At 38.5% G+C, this 20,896-nt stretch overlaps 1 protein-coding gene across 1 annotated transcript in view; it reads left to right on the top strand.

Moving 5' to 3' along the window:
- ENPP1 (ectonucleotide pyrophosphatase/phosphodiesterase 1) overlaps positions 1–17,416 on the top strand; it is a 194,996-nt gene extending 177,580 nt beyond the window's left edge. The window contains exons 20-25 of the mRNA XM_082250115.1: positions 578–729; positions 2,323–2,458; positions 4,739–4,819; positions 10,685–10,817; positions 12,996–13,152; positions 17,177–17,416. Of these exons, the coding sequence (XP_082106241.1) occupies positions 578–729; positions 2,323–2,458; positions 4,739–4,819; positions 10,685–10,817; positions 12,996–13,152; positions 17,177–17,338 (821 nt within the window). The 3' untranslated portion in view covers positions 17,339–17,416. The remainder of the gene's footprint in view (positions 1–577; positions 730–2,322; positions 2,459–4,738; positions 4,820–10,684; positions 10,818–12,995; positions 13,153–17,176) is intronic.
- The last annotated feature ends 3,480 nt before the right edge of the window (positions 17,417–20,896 follow it).

Here is a 20,896-nt window from a genome sequence, read left to right on the forward strand (position 1 = left end):
GAGAAGAGGAAGAAGGAGTGATGTTAGCAGATCAGCCAAAAGACTACTACATTTAAAATATGCATAACATGTTTTTTTTTTTTTTAATTGATGCAGAGAGTACAGAGAAGGAGGATGAAAGGTTAGCCTTTAAATAAAATGGTGGATGGGCAATAATACTTTGAGCCAATGACCCAGAACACGTATGCAAATCAGAAAAGTTGCAAAAGTCTTTATAATATTTGATTTGGGTCAGGTATTCAAAACAAGAGGGTCAATATAAGACCAACCAGCTAGCCTTTTAAAGCATAGCTCTAGTTGTTTTTGCTGACATATTAGTTTACTATTATGTGTTTTAAGCACAGCTGGACAAACATGGGATTGTATATATCTAAGGTTTGTGTTTTGGGACCAAACCAGAGCTTCCAGAGAAAACACAACTTCTTAACCACAGATATTGTCTTTATAGGAACCCAGATCCCTACTGCTACAAGCCACGAGTGTCAACCATTATGCCATAGCTTATTGAGGATAGAGTCAAATATAGCTATAATTAGCTTCATAGTACAATATTATTGTTTTCATCCTTGTCTTACAGAATCTGACACCAAAAGGCTTAACTTACCATTTGGAAGACCAGTGGTTTTACAGAACAGTAATTATTGTATTTTGTACCAAGACAAATATGTAAGTGGTTACAGCTATAATATTAAGATGCCACTGTGGAGCTCATACACAATTGGGAAAAATGTAAGTTTTATATGTTTATTCTTTCTTTTGAATAGTAAAATGTAAAGCTTTAAATTTAGTATTGAATGTGTTTAGATAACAGGGCGCAAATGTCCTTCATGCATTAAAAAAAAAAAAACATATAAGCTCTAATAATAATTAGTAAAATGGCACTCACAATTATACAATAGTGAATCAGCTTATCATAAGTCTCCATGGCCAGTGGTTGGACTGTATAAGGCAGCAAGCCTATCCTGGATCATAATTGTGATGGCAAAGCATCAGAACGACTGGGTGCTGAAAGGCAGTGACATCCTCGCAGCACAGAGTGAGCCTTCACCTCCAGATTGCAGAGTTGCTATAGCTATCTATTTTGGAGGTTCTTGCCCATTTGTTAAGCCATGACCTCACAACATCCACAGGGGGTTTAATATAGTGGCCAGATGCAAATGTGCCATCCCACATTAACAATAGACAATGTTTAAAGATGTAACAGTTGCACACAGGCTCATAAAAAATAGGATTGCAAAAAAAGTGTCAATTTCTGGAGAAAATCTATTAGGGTGACAGAAAATACGGTGCGCTAAGAGTGACATAATTGTAGAAAAATGTAAATTATAAACACACCACAAAATACAAATGTGAGAAGCAAAGGTTTGGCAAAGAGTTTAAACGGAAGATATACTAGCTAACAGCTAGGCCATCACTTGAATTAATGAGAGTTCAAGGGAGTAAAAATAATGCTCCATCCATAATAAAAATGGATAATATTTTATAATGAACTTGTATAAAATAATATAAATAAATATGATATTAAACATGGAAATAAAAGTAGACGGTACTATATAGTTGAAAATAATATTAACATATGGGTGACTATAGAAATGTATACAAATGACTGTTATAAAGCCAAATTCGCTATATGTTTCATAATCCTTTACTTATTAGCCAAGAAAATAGCCGTTAACGGTTTTTAACATTTGGCTCCCATTGCCTTTAATGAGGCTCAGAATCAGCATCTAAACTTTAGTAATATTTGCAGACCTGATTTAAACCAAACCCAGGAACATTTGGCTCATCTCTGTTCTTGATAAATACAAGCTTTATTTTGTATAAATAATATTTTTGGAATTACTGTACATCTCTCTTTTCCTCTTGTAGGCCTGAAGACCTCTGTATCAATAAATATACTGTTTAACTATTAAAATTAGTTCTAATGTATAATACATATTTAACCTTTTGTGTGTTTGATTTAAATGCTAGAATAAAGTAAAAGTAGGGTTTAAAAGTTTTAAAATATTGTGTGGAAAGGTGTCCCTTTTTCTGTCTTCAAAACGTTTAAAGGCTTGTATGCAGAACACATGGTCTAAACTGACTGATGTCAAGGCCAAAAGCTTAAGTCTTCTCTACCACATGGCTTGAAAAATTCATTATGTTCTGATTTTCTTCTAATGTAACTTTTGGCAAAACATGAATGTAATTTGATAAGCACATAGTTTGAGGATGTGATGATTCCCTTCTGGTGCACATTTGTGGACTATTATGACATCCTCACATATACTGATTGATGAGCTTTTTCATCTTTTATATTAACAGGCTTTTTATATTTCTTAGGAATTTGTGTCTGCCTCTCTGGAAAATAATTCCTTGTGTTTATTTATGGATGCTCGAGTTCCATCAGGACAAAGTCAGCGATGTCAGTATTACCATGATCATCCTTCCCTGAAATTTGGATTCTTCTTTCCTGCAGGTAATTACACAACTCTTCACTTTCATCAGTGCTCCCTAATCCCATTATTGTATATAGTACTTAACACACTTAAGTCTGACTATTGAAATAAACTAGTCTTCACAGCACACAATAGTATTTGAGTCATAATAACACTGAATTAAATAATGGTTAAAGTGCTGAAGAAATGTGAACTTGCAACACCTGGTATGGGGAAAATGGAGCAGGTATTACCAAGTGGGGGAGACAACATCAGCTGCATTTTTTTTCTAAACAACTTTATCCCCCAATCGCTCACTCCAATGGGAATAACAGGCTTGCTGGTCTCCTCAGGCGAGGAACTCCAAGCAGAAGTGCATATGAAAAAGAGAAAGAAGGCGCAAACACCTGGTGCATTACCCTTGGACACCTTTAAAATGTATTTTATTAAAAGAAATGGGCTCTGGCTCTGAGGAAGGGAGTGTGTCTCCCGAAATGTGTCAGTGGTCCAACGACATGGATGAATACCTCCACATGTTGTGGACTCATTCAATGCGATACATGTTCTTCATGTCTGTAAGTATGTTTTTGGCTTTTTAATAAAATAAATTTTAAATGTGTCCAAGGGTAATGCACCAGGTGTTGGTGCCTCCTTTCTCTTTTTTATATGCATTTTTTTTCTATTTAAGAGCTCTTTCAGATGGGCCTTGACACCCTGGAGGCGCATGCTGACAGCCTATAGAAGTGTATGCAGATGTACAAACAAAGCTACATGTTAAAAATAGATCCAAACACAGACAGTGTGCATTCAGATCCATGCACCCACCCCTGCATGAAGATAAATGCTGGGTCTGGCGCTGCTAGGTGTTGAACCTTAATAAGACAACATGCTAATAATAACTGATTAATGTTGTGATCATCATGTGTGTAGAAAAAATGGATAATAGTAAAAAAAAAAGTCAAGCTCAACAGGGTCTTCTTTCTCCGCTGATTCCGCCAAGCCCGTTACCTTGGCTGTGGTTTCGCTAGATAGTAGGTAGGGACAGTGGGAATCTCATTCATCCATGGATGCATGAGCGAGATTCCCACTGTCCCTACCTACTATCTAGCGATACCACAGCCAAGGGAACCGGCTTGGCGAAATCAGTGGAGAAAGCAGACCCTGTTGACCCTTACCTTTTTTTTACTAATTATTATCTATTTTTGTACACACATGGTGATCACAAAATTAATCAGTTATTAGCCTGTTGTCTTCTTAAGGTCCAACACCTAGCAGCACCAGACCCAGCATTTATCTTCATCTTCACCTTACTATTCCCTACCAGGATTAGTAATTGGGTAGGCAGCAGCTCATTTTAAACTTTATATTTTATTTTCTCCCTAATTATTCACACTACATTGTGCAGAACCTAACTTCTGCCATCCTGTGACCCACCCCAGCAAAATTTTGACATGCAGTTGTTTTTGTGGAGCTGATGCATCTGCATCCACTTCTATAGACTTCCTACATGCAGCTCCGAAGGTAGATGTAGGTGTAAAAAACAAAAAGGTAGCTCAGCACACAGGATGGGTACCAGTGCCTGTATGAATGAGCCCTTAAAGTATCGTGAACTGTGAAAGCTGTGCCTAGAAAAGGCAGGCAGATGTTAGTGGACCCTCACTGGAATTACCTATAGGCTGTGTGTAGCTGATCTTTTTTCCATTGCTGACTTTTTATGCCATGTTTCACTGTATCTCTATGAGGATGTGGTAATCTTTGTAAAGGAGCAAAGCATTTAAGAAAATGAGGTAAAGGAAGTAAAGATCTATAGAGGGAGATCTTTGTTCTGCAGCTTTCTGTTCAGCATGAAGAAAAAAGTACAGTAGTGACATCACCAAATCTCATTTCAGATCTGTTAAGACTAGCAGTCGTGGGCAGTAAAAGCCTTGCCTAACAGCATATAGTGTACTGCTACTATTACTTTTGTTAGACAGAGACGTCTCTTCTCTGCCCCCTCTGATCATGTGTTAGGTTTGTTAGTAATAGCCTTACTTTTCCACCTTCGGGATTTGTACCTCACAGAAAAAATCTGTCTATGCTCCATCGCCTTGACCAATGAAAATACCAAAAAAGGCAATTCCTGGACAAGGAAGGAAAAGTAGGGATGTGTCTCCAAAGGTCAGAACTTATTCCAAAGTTAGGAACACTGAGCCCTTCATTTTAAACTGAAATCAAAATAACAGGGAACTTTTAAAGCTAATAAAAGCAATAGCAGGCACCTTGTACTGTTTGCACTAGCCTGACAAATTTACTTTATTCTTGTAACTATTGATGTAATTTAGGATTTAGAAAAACATCTGAATCAACATCTTATTCAGGACTTACTACTAGCAACATTGGTCCAATGTATCCTGCTTTTAAAGGTTAGTATAATCATTTTGTGACAAAATGACTGTATTTATCAATATAACATTTATACATCAGTTCCTACTTCCAAATGTCACCAATTCATAATCAATGCTTTACTGTCTTTTATTGTAGGTTGACTGTATGTATCTTATTAAGGATTTAGTTCTCCAGAAGGCATGCCCAAGGGCAAAGTCTTATTATAAATTGCACTACAAAGTTAAATTAACAGAAGAGTAGATAACAATAATTGATTAAACACTCCCATTGTATTCACTCAAAGGTTCGTCAGTAAATTGTGTCCTTTTATATTATTGTTATCTACCAGTCCCTACCACCACCCATTTTTATATGCTGCTGAGAAAAATAAAACTGGAGGTTTTGGAAAAGAGATTAATGGAATTAATGGAAAAGTATAGCATATTTCAGTGAATGAATAAAATTGCAGTGTTAAAGAATAATTCCAGGCATGGCTATATTATATATAGTTATATTGGTCCAATGATGGGCTAGCGCCTGTGGACATGTTGCAGGAGACTGTCAGATACTGTAAACTTGCTATAGAAGTTGTTGTAGACTAGGGACATGCTTCAGGAGACAGTCATACAGTCTGGAGACATAATACACAAGGCTGCTAGAAATCACTACTATAACAGGTCCAAAATGGAAAGACAGATGAGTGTATGCAGGGGCCCTGAGGGCCGCACTAAAAGTGCCAAAGGGCTGCACCAGGGCTTGATGAGAAACATAACTAGATCTCAGCGGATAGACCCATACAGATTTTTTGTATATTGATTATCCACTGATGAGGTATTTAAATAATTAATTTTTTGCATATATCGCTGTGGTTTCTGTAAACATTGCAAATAAAAGGGTTGGTGTAACATCACACTCTTTTTTTTTTTATACCTAATTATTATGTTGTCTATTTTATTTTTATTGCTTCATTGGCCTAGCTGTACTTTGTCTCCCCTGTATCACAGTATACTTTTGCTCTTTTATTATGATATTTCTGAATCATACACTTTCTTAGTGGAGATAACTTGTTAACAGCTCTAAAGGTTAGAACATTCTCATCACAATAAAACTGTGACTATACATTACCTAGGTTTCATTTTGAGATTTTTCACTTTACCATTTGCTTCCACTCACCTAATCTACCGCCATATTTCTTAATCAATCATTAAAGTGATTTTAAAGCTTTTTTTTTTTCTAAATAATAAACATGTGATACTTACCTGCTCTGTGAAATGGTTTCCATAGAGCAGCCCGGATTTTCCTCTTCTGGGGTTTCCAACTAGTGTTTCTGGCTCTTGCTTTTCAGCGAGTGCCCTCATAACAAGCAGCTTGCTGAGGTGGATCATAATAATAGAAGGTTTAGGGCAAAAAATTCTAAGCCTTTAGAACCACTTTAAGGGATTCAGGGTCAGAAGGAATTCTGAGTCATACGATTATACTGCCACTTACAGGAGAATTGGACACTGGCAACAAATAATTGTAAATAACAAAATCTCAGAAAATCCACGCTGGGTCAAAAGGTAGTATATAGAACAAGCAGCCACTTATCCAACTGTGATACCAGCTGTAAACAATGAAAACAAAATAAAATTAAAAAGCAGCGCTAAACCATCCACTTAATTTAAAACACAGAAAAATGCAAAGTGCAATGTGAAAAGGACATATAACCATAATCTGTCCAGAGACTATACACATTCATTTTTTTTTGGCCTGCCCCTAAGAGGATGTCAGGGATGACGAAACACGTCAGGATTGATCTGTTACTGACAACATGGCGCACGTGGAGCTGACACTCGCAGCTTTGCTTTCCTATGAGCCAACAGCATGCTGGGATCTGCTTTATTTTGCATGAATAGAAGTAATTTTAAGGTACTTCTTATAACTTTTAAATAAAAGAACATAGATTTCAACTGGCTTTACTATAGTCGTTTCTTCTTTTATTCCTTGATTCAGCTGTTGGTGAGTAGCCATCGCTGGTCTCTGATGCCAGTTTTCTATGGTTCACTATATGCATTCATGACCATTAAAATTTTTGTTCCGCTATATCTGGTAAGAGGTGTATGATAATTGTTGGTGTTTAATGGTGGGACTCCCATCAACTCCGGTTGCACTTTTGGATTTTTTTTTGGACACACTATAAAAGTATCACATATTTTCATAGGTTTTCATTCCTTCCTTTTTTTTTTACTATGGAGATATGGATTTTTGATTGGTTTGTGCAAAAGTTATCGCATCTACAAACTAGGGGAAAGATTTATGTCATTTTTTTTTTTTTTTTACTAGTAGTGGTGGCGATCTGCAATTTTTAGTGGGACTGTGACATTGCGGCGGACAGATCGGACAGCTAACTGACATTTTTTACATTTCTTGGGGGATCAGTGACATTAATACAGTAATAAGTGCTAAAAATATGCACTGTTACTGTAATAATGATACTGGCAGGGAAAGGGTTAACCCAGGGGTGATCAAAGGGTTAAGTGTGAGCCTAGGGGGTGTTTTCTAACTGTATGGGGGAGGGGCTTGTGGAATCAACACAGAGACCTGTGATCCTAAATAGGAGGATCACAGGCGCTCTGTGTTCATTCCAGAGAGAACAATGGTCTGCTGTTTTTACAACAGCAGACTGTCATTCTCTCTCCACGGGGAGTGATCGCGGGTGCCCGGCAGCAATCGTGGCCATGGGCCCCGTGGATCGGCTTCCCTGCTGCCTAATGGGGGTGGGCGCGTGCCCCCAGGACTGCTCTCGCGAACCGCTGTACAGGTACGGCTGTTTGCGTAGCCGAGCCAGCCTGACGCAGTATATCTGTGGCGGGCGGTCGGCAAGTGTTTAAAAACATTACATAACTTTTAAATAAAAGAACATAGATTTCAACTGGCTTTACTATAGTCGTTTCTTCTTTTATTCCTTGATTCAGCTGTTGGTGAGTAGCCATCGCTGGTCTCTGATGCCAGTTTTCTATGGTTCACTATATGCATTCATGACCATTAAAATTTTTGTTCCGCTATATCTGGTAAGAGGTGTATGATAATTGTTGGTGTTTAATGGTGGGACTCCCATCAACTCCGGTTGCACTTTTGGATTTTTTTTTGGACACACTATAAAAGTATCACATATTTTCATAGGTTTTCATTCCTTCCTTTTTTTTTTTACTATGGATATATGGATTTGCATAATTTATGTGTAATTATATGAATTTGCATGGTTCCTAGAAAGAATATTTTTAACATGTATTTGCGCATTGCACTTTGCACTGTTGGATGTATTTGCATAGTTTATGTATGAATACATGAATTTGTACAATCTCTGGACAGATTATGGTCATATGTTCTTTGCACGTTGCACTTTGCATTTCTTTTTGTGTTTTAATTTAGGTAGGTGGCTGTTTTTATTTTATTTTCAATAAATAATTGTAAGTCTGCCAGGATAACCCCTTTCTGTCCCAACATGCTTCCATTTCTTGCTAGGAGAATGGATGTATTTTTCTCCTTACTGCAAATCAACAACTATTTTTTCTTTTTACTAACACATTTTTTCCTCAATCAATCAGTTTTCCTAGCTGCTACCTATAATGACTTGGTCACAGACTTGTTGACTTGTTGGAACGTAGGAAATGGTTAGAAGCTCTGTTATTTTTTCTTTTTCTCTAATGGAAATCATGCACACAGGGCATTTGAGAAAACGAGCTGCAAAGCCACTTCTGACGCCAGCAAAAAGCAGCTGTAAAAATGTGCTTTTAGAAGCGTTTTGTATTGGAGTGAATGTACATTTTAGCCACGTTTAGCAGCGTTACTGTTTGGCAGCCTTTCTCTGCCCTCTTCTATTTTCCAACCTCAAATGCAACTACTACAGTTTAAAAATGTCTGACGTGGCCTAACGATGTATGCAGCCTTTTGCAGCGTCAGGCGTTTTTACAGTCTATCGCTGCTGCCCCAGAAAGCACTGGCCCTGGGTTTGTTTTTACAGCTTAAAAACGCCTATGCCACTTGCAGCTTCTAAAAGCTTGTGTGTGCATGAGGCCATAGAATAACATGAAGGGCCATTTTTAAGCCAGAAAAAAAAATAAAAGGTCTGACGCTCCTAAAAGCAGCTGTAAAAATGCCCTGTGTGCATGAGGACTAAATCTCTCCATTGGAAACTCTGAAATAAACAAAGCATCTCTTTCTTTTTTTTAAATAATTTTTATTAAAGAGATGTCAGACGGTACATTCGTATGCAACATAGCAATTTTCCAACATAGGAAGTAAAGTGATAAGTTAAGTTAAACCATTAAACAGTTCACATTATAAAACGCTGGGGGGGGGAGGGGGAGGTAAGAAGGGAGAGGGGGTTGACACTCTCGCATTGAACGGGAAGAGAACATCAACCAGTTTGCATTAGGATGACTCTGTACTGGCTATTGGGAATGCTGTGTTTGAAAATTATTGTTTGGGGACGCCCAAGGGGAGGAGGGGGAGGATAAAATAGAGAGGGGGGATGGGGAGTAAGGTATGCCCATGAGAGTCATTATCCTAAAAGTAGTGAGAGTCCATTACAGGGTTCCTTTTGTAGTTGGTGGGATTGGATAAGCACCTTAGACCTTCAGCCTTCCTAGAGTGTTGGCTATTGAGGCTTGCAGGTACCATTCTGTATATTGGAATGATGTCATTAGTGTTTTCAGTTCCTCGGAAAGGAAAGTCCGTTCCATGAATCGAACGCCATCTGCTGAAAAATTTCTTTGTGGAGATGAATCATCTAATTTCTAAGTCTGTCTTTTCCTTATAGAGTACAAATCATCTATTTAGTAGATGTGAGAAATAGGTAGAACTTCTTCCAGTGTTTAAGGCCCTGTTCACACCTGAGCGTTTTTCAGCTCGTAAAACGCTCATCTCTGAAGTCTAAAAACTCCCAACAAGCAAAATCCTATTTATTTCTATGGCCCCTGTTCACATATAAGCATTTTGTCGCCTGAAACAAAACGCCTGAAGCTCAAAAAAGTACACGAGCTTCTTTTTTGGCAGATTACAAGCGTTTTTGTTAGATGTCAATGCCTGCCTCCAAACACCTGCAAAAAACGGCTGAAAAACTTCCAAAAAAAATTATACGCTCAGGTGTGAATGGAGCCTTATTGTTGCCAATGTAATCCAGTTATAGTGACACTTGCTCCCCCCCACACACATTTCTTTTATGGGTGTCACATTGTCCAAAAATGAGAGAAATTCTCCCCAATTGTGTCATAGAGGGAAATAGAAAAATAATGACAGAAATTGTAAATCATTCTTAGTTGAAATATTGATATTCTGCTTCATTAAGTTGTTTCAAAAACACTCCTTCTCCAAAATGTGAAGCCTAAGCAGGTTAAACAGTGCAGTTACTAATATGTAAATGGTAATAACTAAGTAGTAGCTAGAGTCTCTTCTCTATCTCTAAAAATAAATTTAGGTTTACTACTGACTTATATCTACTACCCTGAAGAGAGGCTGGCCTCAGCCCCTCTATGCTTTTTGAGAGGCAAGATGGTGACACGTAATTGGAGAATTACTGATTCTCTTAGGACAGACTGGAACACAAATTATGCACCAGTGACGTCTTTATAAGCTGAATAGTTCATATTTGGCAGTGTTTTTATTTAACTTGGCAAACGGAAAGGATTGCCTTTTTAGTAGCGGAAAGGACATTACCCTGCAGTGGCCCATAGCAACCATGGTTCAGGAATCCAACCAGCATAAAGATGAATGGTTATTTTAGAACACCGAGCTTTACTGCTTTCTGCCTTTGTTTCTTGTCTAGGATTCTGTCCTATGATTTTACAGCACATAGTAATGTTATAACTGCTACAGTATGTAAACAGAAAACTTACTTTCCTTATTATTTTCTTTCATTTCAGTCATTTGGGATTATTTCCAGAATGTCATTTTACTAAAATACGCTTCAGAGAAAAATGGTGTTAATGTTATCAGCGGTCCTATATTTGATTATGATTTTGATGGTCAGTCTGACAGTTTTGAGCAAATTCAGCAGTAAGTAATAACGTGCTTTGAAATCTGATGCTATTCTAATTGTAAAAGGTATTCTAATACACAGATAAGATCAAATATGTTCCATGCCATGTATTTATATTTTAACCACTGCTGGACTGGAAGGTTTTACCCCCTTAATGACCAGGCCACTTTTTGCAATATGGCACTGCTTACTTTAACTGACAATTGCGCGGTCACGCGACGCTGTACCCAAATAAAATTAATGTCCTTTTCCCCCACAAATAGAGCTTTCTTTTGGTGGTATTTGATCACCTGTGCGATTGTTTTATTTATTGTGCTATAAACAAAAATAAGAATGACAATTCTGAAAGAAAAAAAAAAAAAAAAAAAAAAACAATTTTTTACTATATGCTATAAAACATTCTCAAAAAAACAAAAATGTAAAAATCAAAAATTTTCATCATTTTAGGCCAATTTGTATTCTGCCACCTATTTTTGGTAAAAATATTTTGATTGGTTTGTGCAAAAGTTATCGCATCTACAAACTAGGGGAAAGATTTATGTCATTTTTTTTTTTTTTTTTTACTAGTAGTGGTGGCGATCTGCAATTCTTAGTGGGACTGTGACATTGCGGCGGACAGATCGGACAGCTAACTGACATTTTTTACATTTCTTGGGGGATCAGTGACATTAATACAGTAATAAGTGCTAAAAATATGCACTGTTACTGTAATAATGATACTGGCAGGGAAAGGGTTAACCCAGGGGTGATCAAAGGGTTAAGTGTGAGCCTAGGGGGTGTTTTCTAACTGTATGGGGGAGGGGCTAGTGGAATCAACACAGAGACCTGTTATCCTAAATAGGAGGATCACAGGCGCTCTGTGTTCATTCCAGAGAGAACGGTCTGCTGTGTTTACAACAGCAGACCTTCAATCGCTCTCCACGCGGAGCGATCGCGGGTGCCTGGCGGCAATCGCGGCCATGGGCCCTATGGATCGGCTTCCCTGCTGCCTAATGGGGGTGGGCGCGTGCCCCCAGGAGTGCTCTCATGAACCGCTGTACAGGTACGGCTGTTTGCGTAGCCGAGCCAGCCTGACGCAGTATATCTGTGGCGGGCGGTCGGCAAGTGTTTAAAAACATTACAGGAAGTATTCATGATGGCTGTGAGAATACTGAGGCATTCGCAATTTTTTTTTTTTTTAATAGACTCCTTAGTGTTTTTTTCTTATACAAGCTACTAAATAATGCAAATTGTTAATAATAATATTAATAATAATAACAATATAATAATAGTGCCTCTACCATATGCTGTAGCAGTAAAGATATGTACAGTAAGTACATCTTACAAACCAAGTGTAAGTACTGTCAGTGGATTAGGTTGATCATCACAGCCACAGAGCAGGATAGTGAATAAGGTATAGGCATTAGGCAGATAACGTGCAAAAACTGTCGTAGAGCACTTTTATTTGGGTTAAAGTGTACTTTGCCCATACAACACAAAGTAACAGTTATAACTTTGTTATATGTGGCATAAGAAACCTATGTTTGCCTTCCACTTTCTTTTTGGCTGTTTAAATCCAACACTGACTCAAAGGGGGAGATCTACTAAAACTGATGCAAACAGAATCTTGTGCAGCTTTGCATAGTAACTAATACGCTTCTAAATTCAGCTTGTTCAATTAAGGTTTGACAATAAAACCCGGAAGCTGATTAGTTTCTATGCACAGCTGCACCAGATTTTGTGTGCATCAGTTTTTGTAAATCACCCCCAAAGACTCCATTATACGTTTTATCATGCGGTGCAAAGATAAAAATGAAACAGAGGCTGTGTAGACAATCGTCCCACTTTCACATGAAAGGGTTAAAGCCTTGCAGTGGTCTGCTCAATCACAAAGTCCTGCATTATAGGAAGACAAGAGGAGTGTCACACATTTCTGCATACTTGGAATTACTGTACTGGGTAACTTCTGGGTAAGCTGGTGTGAACAGTTTGCAGGGGAGAGAACTGAATATAAATTAGGTACCTTATTCCTCTATAAAGTAACATGAACCTTTTATTTTGTCCAGTATAAGAAAAAAGTACAGGTTCAGTTTAAAGCATATTTTTGCATAAAGTAAATGACTACATTTACTGTGGAACATATATAAATTTATGGCTTTTTTTTTTTTTTTTTTGCTTAACCAAGACTTTTTTTTTTCTAATATGCTTTCTTGCAGAAAGTCAATGGATACAGATGTTTACATTCCAACTCACTACTATATTGTTCTAACCAGCTGTAAAAATTCCTCTGAATCTCTGCTGCAGTGTACTGGACCTCTTGATGTGATATCTTATATTGTGCCTCATAGGACAGAAAACAGTGAAAGTTGCGCTGTAAGTTGAGCTTTCTTTCCTTGTCTGAAATAGAAGCTATTCATGTAAAACAAGGCGATAGCTCACCCTAGTGGTTAGATACATGTGAAGAGGGGATACAAGCTGTATTACTGCACTTGCAACAACACAGTTGAATACTGTTTGAGATACTTTTTTTATTTGCAGTAAGGGTCCTTTCACACGGGCGATCCGATCCGCCTGTCAGTTTTTCTGGCGGACCGGATTGGATGCTCCATGCATCCCTATGAGGCAGCGGATGTCAGCGGAGACATCTCTGCTGACACCCGCTGCTATCCGACCCGATCCTGTCTGTGAAATCCGGGTGGATGGAACCCTATTTTCCATCCGTCTGGCGAATGGGCGGACAGGCGGTCCGTTCTCATCCGATCTCCCCATAGAAGACAGCGGAGATCTGACAGCTCCATCTTCACACACAGATCGGAGACGGAGCTGTCATCCCCTGCTCAGCAGGGATCAGTGGATCGGTCCCCCCGCTGAGCAGAGAACGGACCGCGCTGTGTGAAAGGACCCTAACAGTTACTTTTTCAGAACACATTTTTTTAGGGCCTTCCCACTTGTCCAAGCATGTACTGATATACAAAGGTTTTTGCACAGTTTTAGGGAGAAATCTGCAAGACAACAATCTCTGAGAAGTATTAGCTAATAGAATTAGGAATGTTGGACAAATGATGAGTTTATTTATTTATTTATTTCAGGTACTTATATAGCGCTGTCAATTTACGCAGCACTTTACATATACATTACACATTCACATCAGTCCCTGCCCTCAAGGAGCTTACAATAGTTTAAAAAGGGCTCCGGAAATAAGAGGAAAGGGGAGAGATCATAAAACTGTTTGGTATTGATTAAAGAAACTGAGGTCCACATTCAGCCCATTAGCTCTTCTAACAGAATTTCCATACACAGTTCAAAAAGTTTTTCCTTTCCTGTGTTTTTTTGTTTTTTTTTAATTCCCTTTAGGAACCAAAATCTTACAGAAATTATGTCTCACAGGTGTGCCATAATCCTCTTCCTTGTGTTCTGTTATAGTAGGTCTATGAAGATATTTTTTCTAAAGGATAAGTCCACCCTAAAACTAAAATCCCTGCATCTATAGATCTCCACGATCTAACACTAGCCTATCTAGCCCTGTATAGAAGAAATCAGTATACTTACCTTTTTTGAAGCCGATCTGACTCAGTCTCCAGCGGCGGACGCTCTGCAGAGGACACGGCTGACAACAGCTGTAAAATTAATGGAAAGTGATGTCACCCATAGAATTACTATGGGGCTTCCATTGTCCGATGTGTCTTCTGCACCCACCTCCACAGCAAAGCCACGGCCGACAGCTCATCGTGGGATCGGGTCGGATCGGCTTCAAAAAAGGCATGTATACTGATTTCTTCTTTACAGGGCTAGATAGGTTAGTGTTCGATCATGGAGGTCTATAGATGCAGGGATTTTAGTTTTAGGGTGGACTTTTCCATTAATGTCTGTTGTGTTTCACCAATTGATGTGGCTGCACAGCTTGCAGTATTCTTGTTGCAAGGCTTTATTCTTTTGTTTATGTTCCTGTAATCAGAGTGAAGTTTCCCACTGATTCATTTGTATCTGATATTGGTTGGTTGCCTGAACACCAGCATTTTTTTTTTTTATATTTATTTCAGAGTGTTTATCTCTGTTATGATGGGTTTCAGGTCTTTGATCATCTTTCTTATCCTTTCTAGTGGTGGATTGTATGTGGTTGCAAGAGGTAGACGACTATTTTTTTTCTCTTTGAATTGTAGGAGTCTTTCTTTGGGTGTTCATGGCAGCGTTTGTGCCAAATCAATTACTGTTTTGGGATCCACATAGCTTTATTGTTCCTGCAAGCAGATTAATATTCAAATATCCAACACCCTAGTGTGGCTTCTTCCCCACCTCTATCCATCACTGGTCACAAGTCATACTAAAGAAGCAATGTATAAAATGATGTATCCCTTGCCTTTTATCCAGTGTGATTAGGCTGTTTCTGTTATGCTCACCCACTAAATGATGTTGTGCATCTAGCAATTATATGATGTACTACACCAACTTATACTCATTTGGTAGTAATGCTGGGGATGCCATAATTCGTACAACTCATAGCACCTACTTCCTTTTAAATTCCTGCTCTGTTTTGAATCTGACAGTAGCCACAGCAAATTATTGAGATTGTTGGGTTTGGGCAGGGTGTACTCATTTTTATATTTAGAATTTGGCCAGATCTCAGTAGGTACAAAATTGTCATTGTACTGTAATTGCATATACTCTGTCATGTTACTTTTGAACAAATTCATAGCTGTTGCGGAGATGCTAAAATAGTAGTCCTGAATAAAATCTGCTTAGCGCTGCCTGTCCTGTATGGAGACAGTGTTTACATCCTCTGGATGTTTGATCTTTTACCTACTCAGAGGTAAAGGGATGGGTCTTCATCACTTTGGCCATTATTCATTACATACATGCAAGATAATGACACTGCAACCCAAACATGCAATCAGGGCCAGCAAGAGCTCTTTGTTTCCACTCATTGTGCCTGATTTGCTTTTCTTTTTCCACCCCACAACACAAGAGTCATTCCATGTAGATAAAATTGGCAACCAGGTGAGGATGAATAAAATTTCTCTTTTTTTCGTCCAAACTGAACTATGAGTAAGGCCTTGCTGAAACAAATTAGTGTTGGCTCTGTTTGCAACATATGTACTCCTTGGACAAAATAAAGAGACATTTTGAAAGGATTATTCATTACATGCCAACCTGACATAGGGCCATATTCCACATATTCGCCTCTAAGTAGACACACATTGTTCAATATGGTGCAATATTGGGTTCTTTATAGATACCTTTTGAAACATTTCCATCCATCAGAAGGCATCATTGCATAGCTTACATAGTTACAGTTAATCTGGTAAAAAAAATAGACCATCCGATTAAACCAAAAGACAAACACACACACCCACACAAATAGAAAACCTCCATGTACACTATCCTATACCTACAGTTGATCCAGAGGAAGGCATACAAACCCCCCATAAAGCATGATCCAATTTGCTCCAGTGGTGGAAAAATATTCCTTCCTGATCCCCCAAAAGGCAATTGAATATTCCCTGTATCAGCTTTACCTATAAATATTAGTATTCAGTTATATTATGTGCATTTAGGAAAGAATCCTAAGAAGGAAAGGAAATCAATCTACTGAGCTGGCCCATACTGTGTGAAAGGTTTTTCATCTTTCTGGAAAGTCTGTGTGAGATATGGGGGCATATTTTCATTCTTCTAGTAAAACAATTGACAAAATTTGCACTGTATTAGTTTACCAAGTTAAAAGACACAACAACACAGTAACCAGTGACAAGTGTGGTGACAGGTAGATGCTTCCCTACATGCCATTACCAAGGTGAACATTTTTCCTTTATGGGTAACCTTAAAGTAAATGTTCTAATCCAGGGGTGTCAAACTCAATTTAATTGTGGGCCGCATCAGCATTATGGTTGCCCTCAGAGGGCCAGTTCTATCTTCAGCCCATCACTATCAGAAGTCAAGGGCCCACACCCTCCCTAACCTTATGTCACAGTGCATCCCCTTTACCATGTGCTGCTGCTGGGAAGAAGCTGGAGGCAGAGCTGGGAAGCAGCAACTGCAGGGTCTGGAGGAGGGCTGGAGTCAGCTGAATGCCGAGACCAGTGGAGGTGGAGAGGAGGGGATGATGCGGCCGCACAGAGAGGTGCAGGATCTGTAGGAGAAGTTGTGTCCTCCTCTCTGCTGCCAACTGCTCATTTGGGGGGGGGTGGTCCTCCCTGCAGCTGCAGGGGGAAGCACAGGATCTGGCAGAGGAGTTATGTTGCTGAGACAAGGTGGGGGCAGAGATGAGGGAGATGCAGCAGCTGCAGGAGAGGTGCAAGGACCACATAAAATGGCCTGGGGGGCTTGATTCGGCCCGCGGGCCTTGTGTTTGACACTTGTGTTCTAATCTCTTATTTTTTCACATTGTCTTTTGTGTTTACAGGATGATAAGGAAGAATCGCTGTGGGTTGAACAACTTCTTCGATTTCACGCAGCCCGCGTGAGAGATATTGAACTTCTTACTGCACTAAGCTTCTTTCACAATACCAAATATTCTGTTTCTGAACTTTTACAATTCAAAACATTCATCCCTGATTATTTATAAAAGTGTGAAAGAATTTACTTTACAAACCAGAGCTACCTACATTTCAAAAGTTTATGTGTTTCTGTATGGAGGACACCAACATTTTATACTGCTATTTACTGGTGCAAAAGAAAAATAACTTCTCAAACACGATTGGAAACTTTTGTTATTTGATTTGGTTTTATTGAAAATACATTTTCTTTTTTTACAGTTTTAGAAATGTTTTTTTTTATTGATACTACTTAAGATACAATTAACTGAAAGACATGTCTAGGTCTTCCTTAGGTGAATAAATCTTATAATGGATGAAGAGGTGGGGAGAAAATAAGCATGCCGATTTTCATGAACATACTACATGCTCAAGAATGTGCTTTTTCAGTGGAATACACATTTATTGGAATTTGACTGTAAGGCATTAAAACAGAAGGAAACATTAGTACAGAGGAAAACTTACAGAGGCAGTTTAACAAATTTAGCATGTTTATTTGGTCTTTCTGGATGCATTAAATGAATTGCATGTACAAATATGGAGCAGTTCAGTTTTAATCCTTTTAGGTCTAGAGGTTACTAAATTCCTAGATGCCCAGGTCAAATTTAGCAGTGCCAGTAAACATCAGATAACTTGAAAAAAAAAAAACTCCTCTAAATTGCATATCTAAATCATTTTTACAACATTGAATTATTATAGCTTAGCTTACAAAAATGTAAAATACTTTTGTAATAACATTTAATTTATTTATTTTAATACTTTAATTGTATTAGTCAATTACAGTATTAAACAGTGGCACACAGTTTTCTTCAAGCTAGAGTGGCTTGTGCAAGCTGAAACATTTTATTTTTTTTAAATTAAGTCTTCAGTTTGCATTTGATTATTATGTCATAGCTGACATAGTGATCACATAATTGGGAACCACTCTGGTTCCTGATCATTTAGGGACCAGAGCTGGCAGCTAGCAGCTAAGCAGGCCAGTCACCTATAATGTAATATCCTGAGCATTAGTCATTGTGATGAGCAAGGTTAATATACAGAAAAACTTGTATTGAGAGAAATACGAAGGCTACCATGGCAGACTACCTCCTAAAAAATGATAGTTGTTTGGCTGTTGTACCAAGTCACTGACTAGTAAGGGTGCAGTAAGTCGAATCAGAACTTCTGATGTGTATACTTTTTTTAGTCAGTGACAAAGAAAGCTTTGAAGAGATTGGCTCAGCATTACAGTCAGGAATATATTTAAAAGGAAAGATTAGCAATGGCAGGCTATGCATTTTTGTAAGCACAGGTTTCTTTAGATTGAATCACAAGCAGAAATGTAAGCCTTTTTTTATAAAATGTATTTACTCCCTAAAAAAAATATTTTTGAATATAGCCAGTATAAGTTCCAGAACTATGCCTTTATGATAGCTTTGTAATCCCCTGTACATCAGCACTCTTCTAGACTAGAATAAAGAGGGTAAATCCTCTTAGTCATGGCTAGTCATGTTTGTTATGTTGCTGTCAGTTTAACTTTGTTGCTCTTTGGTCATTGCCCAAGCTGTATACCATACAAGCACTGGGGGCTAGAGGTCTGCCTATGTTGTTGGCTAGGATGGCTGTATCACAAGGCTGGTTGAACAGTTTTAGATAGGTATAACAATTCACTTGTATGTAATTAAACTTTGGCTTTTGGTCAAGGAAAGAGAAAAAGTTGCTTGCACTCTAGAGAAGTTTAAACACCAGAAACTTTTTTGTTCCAGGCAAACATGCAAAGAGTACCCGCCTGGAACCTTCTTCTATATACACTTTAGTCGCAAAGCTGGGCTTACATATGTGAAACACACCAGTGGACGAAGTCTAAAGCAGGGACTTTTTGCTTGCCAGCCCAGAACAATAAAGTAGCCTGTCTGAACATTTCTGGAGTGCAGCTGTCTTTTTCTCTTTCCCAGGATCACATAATTTATAATAAGATGAGCCCCCTGCTGGTGTTTAGCACCTGGGTCTATAAAATGTATGGGGAGCAAAATAATGGGTGCAGCATGAACTTTGGTGAAGTAAGTTCTAATTGATTGCCATGGGTTATGGTACTGTACTCTTAGCACCTACATTATTCACCGATCCCCTGATCCTTTGTCTGGACAGTGCTGATTGGCCCTGTGCTGATCACATGCACTCTCCGAAGAAAAAAAAAAACTCTCTAGCAATACACACCAAACTGAGCATGTGCAGCCTGACTCCAAATGCTTTGTTCTATCAGGAGATGGGTTGGAGTCAGTTAAGGAAGAGGAGGATCAGAAAAGACAGGATCAAACAGCCTTTTTTTCCAAAATGCAGAGGATTAACCCCTTAGGTTCTACAGTGAGTATAACAAGCATGCTTTACTGCATATACACACTGATTTTACTGTTGTGGGTTTAGTAACACTTCAAGTACACTTTTTAAAACACAACCTATACAGACTGCAAAATGCCGGGACTGCTTAATAACTGGAAGAGTTTGGAAACGTTGAGTCCCTCTGCTCAGTTAAAAAAATGATAAACCTTCTGTGCAAAAAAAAAGGAAATGAACTGTGCCTCAGGATGAGCATTGACATAAGATACATTCAGGGTGGTGTTAAAATTGCTTAGTTACATTTCCTTAGCTCTTTTCTACATTTCCTTAGCTCTTTCCTAAGCAGAGTGCACTCTACTTATTGTACATCAAACAAGACTAGAAATAATAATTTATCTATACTGACACTTCTTTTTTTTTTGTTTAAGGTGAGCTTTTCTTAAAAAAAAATGTTAATAAAAAATGACTCTTACTTTATATATTATAACCGTGTCGCTCATTTATATCACTGTTTAATTTTCCAGTTTGCCATAAAAATACCCTATTTTAGTAAACTTTTTGTTACAGCACATTCTTTTCCCTTTTTAAGGGGAAGCCAAGAACTGGTGTTCTGTTACAACACACCCATTTGTATCTCTTTATTATCAGTGATTCAGGGAATATATGATCTTGTGATAAGTAGACATGTGCAGAATGGAAAAAATTGATTTGTTATGTTACTATTTTCATTTCGTTGATTCGTTTGTAATTTAGTTTAGTTTTCGTTAAATTTAATTTATTAATTTTCTAACGAATCCCAAATTTTCGGAACAATTCAAATTTGGATCAGTTGTAAAAATTATCGGCTGATTCAAATTCTGTGTAAATAATAGCTGGTTGTTAAGCAGTGGGCCGGGAAGCCAGTTACCGCATCCTTAATAATTGATTACTTATCAGCTGTCAGCGGTCTTCCCCACTGACAGCTGAAATGTAAACAAAAGAATTCCGGCCATAGAAAATTCCAAAAAAAAAACCAGCATGGGGTTCCCCCCAATCCATACCAGGCCATTCAGGTCTGGTAAAGTGGGATCCCCCCCGGAATCCATACCAGACCCTTATCAAGCATGCAGCCTGGTAGGACAGGAAAGGGGCTAATGAGTGCCTCCCCTCCTGAACCATACCAGGCCACATGCCCTCAATGTGGGGGGGGGTGCTTTGGGGCAGGAGGGGCTCTGCCCCACCACCCCAAAGCATCTTGTCCCCAAGTTGATGGGGACAAGGGCCTCTTCCCCACA

This window comes from Pelophylax lessonae (genome assembly GCF_965119305.1).
Source record: "Pelophylax lessonae genome assembly, chromosome: 3".
NCBI lineage: Eukaryota > Metazoa > Chordata > Amphibia > Anura > Ranidae > Pelophylax > Pelophylax lessonae.